The sequence below is a fragment of the Carya illinoinensis genome, chromosome 4 (genome assembly GCF_018687715.1).
Source record: "Carya illinoinensis cultivar Pawnee chromosome 4, C.illinoinensisPawnee_v1, whole genome shotgun sequence".
NCBI lineage: Eukaryota > Viridiplantae > Streptophyta > Magnoliopsida > Fagales > Juglandaceae > Carya > Carya illinoinensis.
This window is the reverse complement of record NC_056755.1, coordinates 33,076,757-33,087,299: the sequence shown is the minus strand read 5'-3', so window position 1 is coordinate 33,087,299 and position 10,543 is coordinate 33,076,757. Positions and strand designations below refer to the sequence as shown.

At 34.3% G+C, this 10,543-nt stretch overlaps 1 protein-coding gene across 1 annotated transcript; it reads right to left on the bottom strand.

The window, feature by feature from the left end:
• Positions 1 to 8,969: 8,969 nt before the first annotated feature.
• LOC122306427 (pathogen-associated molecular patterns-induced protein A70-like) lies at positions 8,970 to 9,650 on the bottom strand. The gene has a single exon (XM_043118854.1). The coding sequence runs from the start codon at positions 9,648 to 9,650 to the stop codon at positions 8,970 to 8,972; it is 681 nt and encodes a 226-aa protein (XP_042974788.1).
• Positions 9,651 to 10,543: the final 893 nt, after the last annotated feature.

Below are 10,543 nucleotides of genomic sequence, written 5' to 3'. Positions count from 1 at the left end.
ATTTTAGCCTCAGTTTAGTCAACAAAATAAGATGAGTATCTTGTCTCAAATAATTATTACAAATATTTTAAATTTTTAAATAAAATATAATAAATAATTTAATTTTTTTAATTTTAGATTAAAAATTATATTATAAAAATATTTTATTTAATTTTTATTTTTTATCTTATCTCACCTTGTTTGTATAATCAAAATAGACCTTAATCGTTATGATTTATTATCTTTTATGTTTCCAATATTATACCATAAAATAATAATGATAAAAATTTTCTTTTTAAAAAAAAAAGATTAATTAAAATTTTATATAAGTAGAAGTTCTCCATATAAAAGTATTCTCATTTAGTTTTCTAGACTCTAAATTTTAGGAAATTAACTTAACTTTTTAACAAAATAAAAACTCCATTTTATTCTCTATTTTAAGGTATAGGTTTAGGACGTAAACAGCAACTCCTTATATTTGGAGAGTCACTGTTCACTCATAAAATAATTTTCATATATATTTTATAGGAAATAGTTAAAGATGTAGAAATAATAATAATAAAATAATATAAAAATATTATTTTAATAGAATATAGGAATCATAAGAAATGAGATGTATAAAGTTTTTTAAAAATGAGTAAAATTTAAAATAAAATTATAGAAAGTGTGATTTTTAACTAAAATTTAAGAAAAATTATAGGAAATGGAATGTGAATATTCTGAGATAGAGAAAATTATAGATAAAAAAAAAATTATAGAAAACTGAATGTGAATGCTTTAAAATAGGGAAAATGGAGTGATTGTGAGTCTGTGACATATATTTGTAAGCCTTCCTTCAAAACTTATAAATAACCTGAAAAAGGTGAAAAATAAATAATAGAGCATAAACCTAGAGAAGTTCTATTCGTTTAAAAGCAACGATACTATTACAATTATTTTATAATTTATTTAACAATTAAATAATATAAACACGTCATTTCATTAAAAATATTTTTTAATATTATAAAAATATCATTCATTTTATATAGGGTTGTAAAATAATTATAAAAGAGTTTTAAGCAAATCATTTTCGCAAACTTATAGATATTTAGGCGTGTTGGGCTACTAAGGTGTTCCCTAGATTTTTCAACCTTTTTTATTTTTTCTTGTAATTTCATTCTCAAATATTATTTTTATAAAATATTTTCTATTTTAAGCTTTTAACTTTTTATCAAATCATTGCTTAAAAAATCAATACAAAAAATAATCTTAAAATATTATATTCAAACAAATTTGTAACTTTATATTTTCACTTTCACATCCTCCAATATAATATTTAATTTTAAAAAAATTCCCATTTTCTAAGACTAATCTCAAATATTTCTAAATATTTTGTAGCAAACACGGCCTTAACTTCCCAAGCAATATATCTAACATATGAGTTTTGCTATTTATTATCTTACATACCATGCATTACATTTATTTTTATTTATTTTTTATTTTATTCATGTTAAATTAATTATGTTATTTTATTCATTATTCATGCATTATATATTTAATAAGAAAAAAGTAAATCAAAAAAAAAAATGATAATTAAAATTTTTCTTAAAAAGCCATGTTTTCCTTTCGAAATTAGCGCACAATGGCACATGCTTTAGAACGAGGCCATTTCCAATGCAAGTCCAAATTAAATGGAAATATAAGAAATACTTGCTGCATTGGCCTAGCTATAGTGTGAAAGTTTGACATATTAGCTATAGTAAATGTTAGGACCTCTCCATATTTAAAGAGTGACTATTCTGAGGCCAAATGAATATTTTAACATTTCTGCACTAGTAGTTGACCTTGGATGATGCACATAGCCTGTGATTTTGTTAATATTTACATGATATAGTTCAAAAAATTATACTTACATTAATTCACATTAAATGAGGTAGATCATAAATATGTGATTGTTGGATGAATGATTGGTAAAATATATTTATTAAATAATTAGGTTGAGGAAAAAAATAGTTGAAAAATACTAATTTTATTTTTTTAATAAAGTTATTAATTAATTTATGAAGTGTATTTGTAAAATTTAAAAAAAAAAATTATCAAATATTATTAAAATATATAATGTTATATTATTATTTGGAGTTTAAAATAGTTAGTACAATATAGACTAATTTAACTAAAAACTCATATTATAGCTAAAAAATTATATTAGAGTTTTATTTTAGACTTGACAATAACTAACACATTGTCAATGCTCGTAAGGACCAGAATTTTGCTTTTCTAAAGGGGAAATGGCTTGGTAGCTCTTATGGGGGCTACTGTAGGTTTTTTTTTTAAATAATTAAGTAAATGTTTATTAATAATATTCTGAATTGTTTTAAAAAAATATTTAAAAATATTAAAATATATATACATATAAAAATAAAAAATAAAAAATAAAAACACACTATAACTAACAGGAACTACAACAGTAACTGTAGTGCTACCCCTTTTTAAAAACAAAAAGTCACAAGGGTCCTTTTTGTTTGCAAAGACCTGCTGATGCCGATGTCAAGAGGATGTCTCTTCTGATATCCACCACGTAATGCAGCTTTTCTTTCCATTAAAATTGGAATTAAAAATTCAGATTTACTCCAAGGGGCTAGATTCGAATCATTACTTACCCTCAAAAAAACCCATAATATTGATAATTAATTGCAAACTAATACAGAGTAATCTTCGTGATAATTCTCTTTTTCTTCCCCTTGATTTGATAAAAATAATAATAATAATTTTAATCATTATTTTTAAATACTATATATTACACATAATTTTTTAATTTTTTTCACTTACTAAATATACAGTGCATGGATAATGTGCAGAGGAATTCAATTAGTTTATGAATAATAAAATAAAAAAATAAATTTTTTTAAACAAAATGGTATGCAGTATATAAGAATGATAAGTAGCAAAACTTTTTAAAAAAGAATGCTAATTTATAATTTCTTATTTTTGTATCTATTTTTCTAAAAACATAGATCGTATATAAAAAAAATTGTTAAAAATAATTTTACAAATTAACGTAATTTGATCCAATACTATAAAATACTTTTTATCTAAAAATAAATTTTACATAGGAAAAATATTCTACCTGGTTAGGCTATTCAAGGCCTAAAAACAGCCCTCAATTATGTGCTACCACGTAGCCCATCCATAGGATCAAGAACGTGACCGCAAGACACACAATCACAAACCCAAATCCTCCCAGCAGAAACCCATATCCCTCACCCCTCTCCTCTCTGCAAATTCTCTCACCCCTCTCCATACGTGAGTAGCTCTCCTAGGTGTAGATCGATATACCTCTTTTTTACTATTGTTTCTAAGTGCAGATTCGAAAGCAATGTACTGAATGTGTTGTGGAGTGGAGTGGAATTTTCTGAACGAATATCTATTGTAAATATTTTTGCTATATTTGGTGTATAAATTATAAAACAAGTAGAAAGATTTTCAGCCCAAAAAGAAAAAGGAAAAAAAAAATTAGTGATTTTGTTTCCCTTTCAATCATAGGATAAGCATCACTTATCCTTCTTGCTTTCTTTCTTTGTCTATTACCATAAGGCCATAGCAAGTAGGCAGGCTTAAAAGATATGCCGATACTTTTTGTTGACATCATGTTTTGGCTAATGGGCCAGAAGGGGAGAAGGATCCCTCCCCAATGCGTTGAATTGGTGTTGGGTCTGGATCAGTGCTGTGTGGGCCTCAAGTGTGCTAGGCCTAGGTCGGTGCTGTGTGAGCCCCAGGCTAATCCAGTGTAGCTATACAGTGTCGGTGCCTATCCATGGCAATGAATAGTAGAAAATATAGAAAAAATAAAGAGAGATAGACATACAGATTTATGTGATTCGGTACTGAGCTTACGTCCAAAGGGCTTAAGGATTGGAGAATCCACTATAATAAGCTTGATTTACAATCTCTCAGAGTCTCTTATCCTCATTGTAAAATATATTTCATATATCTCTCTTCCCAATCTCGACTCCATAGTTGGAATCTATGTCTAGAGGTTGAAAAAGCATTCCTAAGAAACCTTACCATTAAAGCCTAGCTAAGAGTCTACCAAAATGTCCCCTTAAGTCGTAAGTCACTTACCTTTTATCTCCTGCCTTCTCTTACTTTATGTCATATCACCTCCTTTTATGTCCCCTCTCCTCTTTCCTCTTGATATTCTGATATCACATTGCCTTCCCTTCCTTTTACATCTTCTCTCATTTTTTCATGTTTTGTCCTATAGTGATGGCCCTTTAATGGGTTGGGCCTTCAGAATCCTTTTGGACTTTATGACAGAAATCCCTCTAACAAATGCCCCCGATTTTTATGTGTGATTTTGTTAAAAAATCAGACCTTGAGAATCTTCAAAAGTAAAATATGTATCTGAACTTATCCACACGAGTCTGTAGAGAAATGAATTCTGGGAGCTGGTCCTTATTCATCCACTCCTCATGCTAAGTAGCAAAGATTTCCGAACTAGGATTAGGTGGGACATGGGGTTGACCACGTAAGATGCGAGCATGTAGCTCATCTTGGTGAGATAAGCGGAAGATAGGCTCAACCACATTACGTGTTGCGTGAAGCTTAGCTATGTGGGATATAGGCTCGACTGCATAATTTGCGAGCGCGTAGCTCAGCTATACGAGAGATGGACTCAACCACGTAATGTGTGAGCGTGTAACTCTTCAAAGGTGAGAGATGAGCTCGACTGCATAAAGTACAAGCACGTAGCTTGTCTTAACGAGGGAAGCGAGAGATAGGCTAACTGTATAAAGTGCACACAAAGGATGGCAAGGTAGTCTACTTGACTATTTGGGCTCTTGGGAGATTTGGCAGTCCTCTCTCAAATAGGGTGCAAGCGTGGAGCTCAGCCATGGTGGGAAATGGGTTGACCACGCAACGTGCACACGAAGGATGGCTGGGTAGTCAAGCGACTTGCCTGCCTTTGGGAGTTTGGGAGGTTGAGCGATCCATGACTTTTCCCTAAAAGGGTGCTAGCATAGAGCTAGACTGTGGTGAGAGATCGGCTTAATCGAGTAGAGTGCAAGCGCATAGCTTGTCTTAACTAGGTAAGCAGAAGATAGGCTTGATCGCATAAAATGCCCATGAAGGATGGCTGGGTAATCAAGCGACTTGCCCACCTTTGGGCATCTAGGAGGTCAGGCGGTACCTTACCTTTCCTTAACAGGGTGCGAGCATGGAGCTTGGCTATGGCGAAAGATGGGCTCGACCGCTACACGTGCTCACAAAGGATGGCCAGGTAGTCAAGCGACTTGCCTGCCTTCCGGTGTCTGGGCGGTCGGGTAGTCCCTGACCTTTCCCGACTGTTGACTTTTTTAGAGGTAGATAAGCAGCGCGTTAAGGATGAACTCGCTCTGTCAGAAGAGGCTAAGTAGCATGTGAAGGTTGGGCTCACATTGGATCTTTAGTAGAGGTTGAGCTGTGTGTAAGCTAGGCTCTCATCGTTGACCCTCGCGCTCGATGAGAGGGGATCAGGTGGCATGTAAGGCTAGGCTCACCTAAATACTCTGACGGAGGTCGAGTAGCATGTAAGGTCGGGCTCGCCCAGATACTTTGACAGAGGTCAAGTGGCGCATAAGCCTAACTCTCCTCGTTAACCCTCGCACTTGGTGAGAGGGGGTTGAGCGGCATGTAAGGCTAGGCTTCCCCTGAATCTTAAACAAAGGCTCGAGTACACTGCAAAAGTCAAACTGGTTAGTGTAAATAATCATTGAAGTTTGCAAACTTGAGCTGTCTGGTTGATGTGCGATGGTGCTTGTTTGTCTGAGTTATTTGGATGAGGTGTGGGGAAGCTCTTTCGCCTTAAAGTTGTGTTGGATAGTCTTGGGACTATCTTGCACTCTGCAGACGAAGGGGTAGAGGTGCCTCAAACCATGCTCTCTTCATTCGGGAGGTAATTAGTTGACAGCTTTAGAGCTGGATTACTCTTCGCCATGGCGGGACGAGATAATCTGTATGGGCAACCTCAGGGCTAGTCTCGCTCTCCTCTACCGGGTGGTCGGGTTGGCCCGCAGATAATCCTGCCTACTAACCCTCACGTAGAGGTAATTCATTCAAGCAGTGTGTCTAACTGGACCAATTTACATCCATTGACACCACAGTAAAGGTAGGTGAGGGTCGAGCCAGTGCTGTGCTCACTCTTTGTCGCGGTGAGATGGAGTAATGTTCCGGCAACCTGAGGGCCTAACCTGCTCTCCCCCTAGAAGGATCGAGATGGCTTTTGGCTCATCTCACCCTTTGGTACTCCGTGGGGTGGTAGCTTGTTTGGGCAGTCCTGGACTGGACTCGCTCCTGTTGGTCGACGCTTGCAAGGAAGGTAAGTTGTTGGGTTGTAGAGGACAGGCCCGCATGCTGCCAAGGGAGGGGTATCTCAAACCACACTCTCCCCATTAGTCCCCCTTCAGGAGGTAATCAGTCAACAGCCTTAAAGTCGAATTACTCTTCACCGTGAAGGTAATAAGTTGTCGCAAGATAAGCATCACTTATCCTTCTTACTTTCTTTCTTCGTCTGTTACCATAAGGTCATAGCAAGTAGGCAGGTCGGAAAGATATACCGATGCTTTCTATTTACGTCATTTTTTGGCCAACGGGCCGGAAGGGGAGAAGAACCCCTCCCCGGCATGTTGAGGTGGTGTTGGGTCTCAATTGGTGCTGTGTGGGCCTCTGGTGTGCTGGGCCTGGGTCAGTGCTGTGTGGGCCCTCGATTGATCTAGTGCAATGTACAAGAGATAATTGTAGAGAGAGATAGATATGCATATTTACATAGTTCGGCATTAAGCCTATGCTCATGAGGGTTTAGGGATGAGAAAATCCATTATGATAAGCTTGATTTATAATTTCTCAGGGCCTGTCATCCTTACTAACTTTTAGTTGAAGTTCAAACCAATAGAGATAGTGCTCCAGATTGGACTAGCCATCTTAAAATTAAAATAATAATATCATTTAAGACATTACTCACAACCAAACATAATGCAAACCAGATCAATCCAAAGCCAGAACAGAAGTTGATTACCTTTTGTGAAGCCCATTAGAACCCTAATAGAGGTATGGCCCGTTGATTAAAATCAATTTTCTCCTTCAAATCTACTACTCCTTCTCTTAGTACCAGATTCCCAACTTTGACAGTCATAGGATAAGGAAAACTGAAAGAGAATTGGAAAAAAAAAATGAAAACGATGGAGAAAAGGGAAGAGAGGGAGTGTCGAGCCAAAGAGACAACCGATGAGAAAGATAAGGGAAGAGAGAAACAGGGAGAAAAAAAAAATGAAGGGGGTATTCGGTGAGGGAGAAAGTAAAGGGCTTTGGGAAGAACGGATTTAAGAAAGAATAAAATGTTTCAGTTGAATAAATATGAGTTTACAATAAAATAATAATTTGGTGATAACAGTAATTCATTATATTTAAAAGAAGGGATGGATTAACCGTAGGTAAAAGCTTCGACTCTTCTATTTCACTCCATCCAATGCAACAAGATTAAAGAAGGCGAAGTCTATATTTTGGATTTTCAAAAATTTTAACAAGTCCAATGCGAATGCTATGAGAGGCAGAGAGAATGTTAGAAGAAAATTTATTTTATATTTTATTCTAGTAGAAATCACATTGGGTAAAACTTATAATTTATCTTAGAGAAACACTTTGCAACAACCCTGTTGCTGTTAGGCAAAAAACAGCCCACCAACAGGCTGGCTACTCGTAAGATAAAGGGATCTGTAACACAATAGAATCGAACGCAGTTGATTAAATTAAGGAAAACACTAAGACCACCGCTGGCCATTTTTTTTTCTTTTTCTTAATGATTAAGAAAAAATTATTTAATATTATTATAAATTTTTATATTTTTTTAAAATATTTAAAAGTATTAAAAAATGATTTGAAAAAAAATATATATTTTTGCCTAACGGTGACTCAGGAGCCACTAGCAGTGCCTCTAGCATCGTCCTTAAATTAAATTAAATTCAAGAATGTGGTCATACTAAAATTAAATTAAAACTAAAATTAAGAGAAATAATAAATTATTAACATTGACTCCAAAATTTCTTATTATACAATATTAATTTTTTAATATAAAATTTAAAGTGAAAATTTTAGAAAAATTATTTAAAATTGACGATTTATATAAAAAATAACAAAGATAATTTATCCTCTAAACTTCATTAAGTCTCAATTGTAATATTCTATACTTAATGTAATAACAAAATAGATAAATTTTAGATAAAATTTTGGTAAATTAGCTTAAACATTAGAATGAAATATGATATTCTAAAGTATCAGTTGATAGTTTATATAAAAAAATAAATTTTAAATATTTTATATTTACAAAAATAATAATAGAGAAATATTATTTTATAAAATATTATCGTAAAAATTTAATACATACATTAAGTTATGTTTTTAAGATTTTATTCCTACATTATTTGATAAATTATCAAAATTTAATTATATATATGCTTTATAGTTTTATAGTACTTTTTTATTTTACAAGTGATGTTACTGAGTGAAAAGAGTTGCGGTAAAGGATGAGATCTGGTGTAGTAATCGTAAATGAGATTCGAGGGCTGGAGAGCGACCGGCTGGTCTCCAGATTTTTCTTTATTTTATGTAAGTGAGATGATATTTTTTATCGGTTACTGTTAATGGGGTTGAAACAGCCGGTGCGGGTCAGAAGCCGATTCTGTTTTACATATCACGTGAAAACGCAGACTTGAGACCTGCGACACAATGCACGCCAGCCATATAAAGGCATTACGAAATCGAAGAAGGTAGAATATTCCTTTCCATTTGGGGGCATTAATTTTCAAATTTAACACAACTTTATCACCATGATACTTAAATTACAATCACATCTAGATTAACCCACAGTAACAAGCCTAAATTACCAAAATACCCATATTATTCCGTGGCCATCGTGGGTGATGGAGCACAGTTGGGACATAATCGGCCAATAGGAGCAAAAAACAAAATTGAAGATCCTAATTATTTCTGTTCAGCAACTCCCGGTAACGCAGGAGAGACTCGAGGCGCTGCAACCTCAGCTGCTGCTTAAACCTGTTGATGAAATCATCCGCCTTCGCGTCCACCTCTTCGTCCGGCAAGGCTCTCCATATCTTGATCTCCTCCGAGCTACCTAACTCGGACTTCTCGCTCGCAGACTTCTTCATATTCTCCACCGCCGGTCTTTCAGGAACTCTGACGCCCTGGTCCGAGTTGCTTCGCTTGAACATGTTGTCAGTGTCCACTTTCAGATTCCGAGTGCCTTGGTCGGGCTCCGTGGGGTGAATATTTTCCGATTCCATTGCGGACGAGTCGGATGAGTAGAGAGAGTAGAGGTTGATGGACTTGAGGCGCTCCAAGAGGGAAGGAGACCTGGCGAGTTGTGTCTTCGAAGGGGGATCCGGGTTCTGGTACGGAATTTCGACGTGATCGAGAACGCCTGCGGGTTGGAAAAACTCGGTGACTGGGTCTGCGGCGTTGGGTTGCTCGAACTTGTAGAGCGAGAAGTTGAACGACCTTACTCGGTTGAGAAAGGACGGAACTTGCTCAAGCTGCTGGTGGTGGTGTTGCTGTTCTTCTGGTTTACTCTGAGAACCAAGACGGGAGGTGAGAATGATGGTGAAGATGGTAAGGTTGAGGAGGAAGAAGAGCGAGGTCATGGGTGTGAACCAACTGACCATGAAAGCCCAGATGGTAGACATAGCTTTGCTTCAACTTCTGCTTTCCCTGCAGGTTTGGTTTCTTGGATTTAGCAAACACAGAGAGAGAGAGAGAGAGAGTCTGGAGACTGAGCTCTATGGCAGAATATGAGCTCTAGGGCATATCACGATGGTATGGTGTTGGCATCGTACTGATTCCCTCTATATATAGATATATATTATATTAATGAGAAATTATTTTTATAAGTGACAAATCTTATTTAAATTTTTATAAAATGGTAAATTCTATTGAAAAAATAATAAATCTATTATACCATCTCATTGTTATTATTTTAATTGACCGCTCGTTAATTTTTTTTAATTTAATAATTAAAAAAATAATTTTAAATATATTGATATATATTTTTATTTTTTCAAAATATTTAAATATATTATAAAAATATGAAAAGATATAAAAAAAAAAAAAAACTCCATGTGTAGCAGTAAAAATGAGCCGTGTCACTTAATTATTTAGAGTAGCATCGCTTTTTAAAAAAATTGAAAAAATTATTATTTATTAATAAAACTTTTTTTTTAATTAAAAATTTATATGAAACTTTGTATCTAAAAATATTCTATATTAATTACGGTACTTTTGTCTTCTTCTTTTTTTAACGAGTTTTTTGTGTTCTTTTTAATTTAAAGATAATAATAAATGTGACATGTGATTATTTAATGATGTGTTTACTGCAAAGAGATAAAGCATTTGTCTGCATCAACTTTAAAGGCGTGTCTGTCGAGGAAAATAATAGAAACAAAAATGTTGACCCCACAAGTCAGCTATGTTTTAAAATTTTACATTTATCGATATAATATAACTCGAAAATAAAATAAGGATAGAATTACTTTCATAA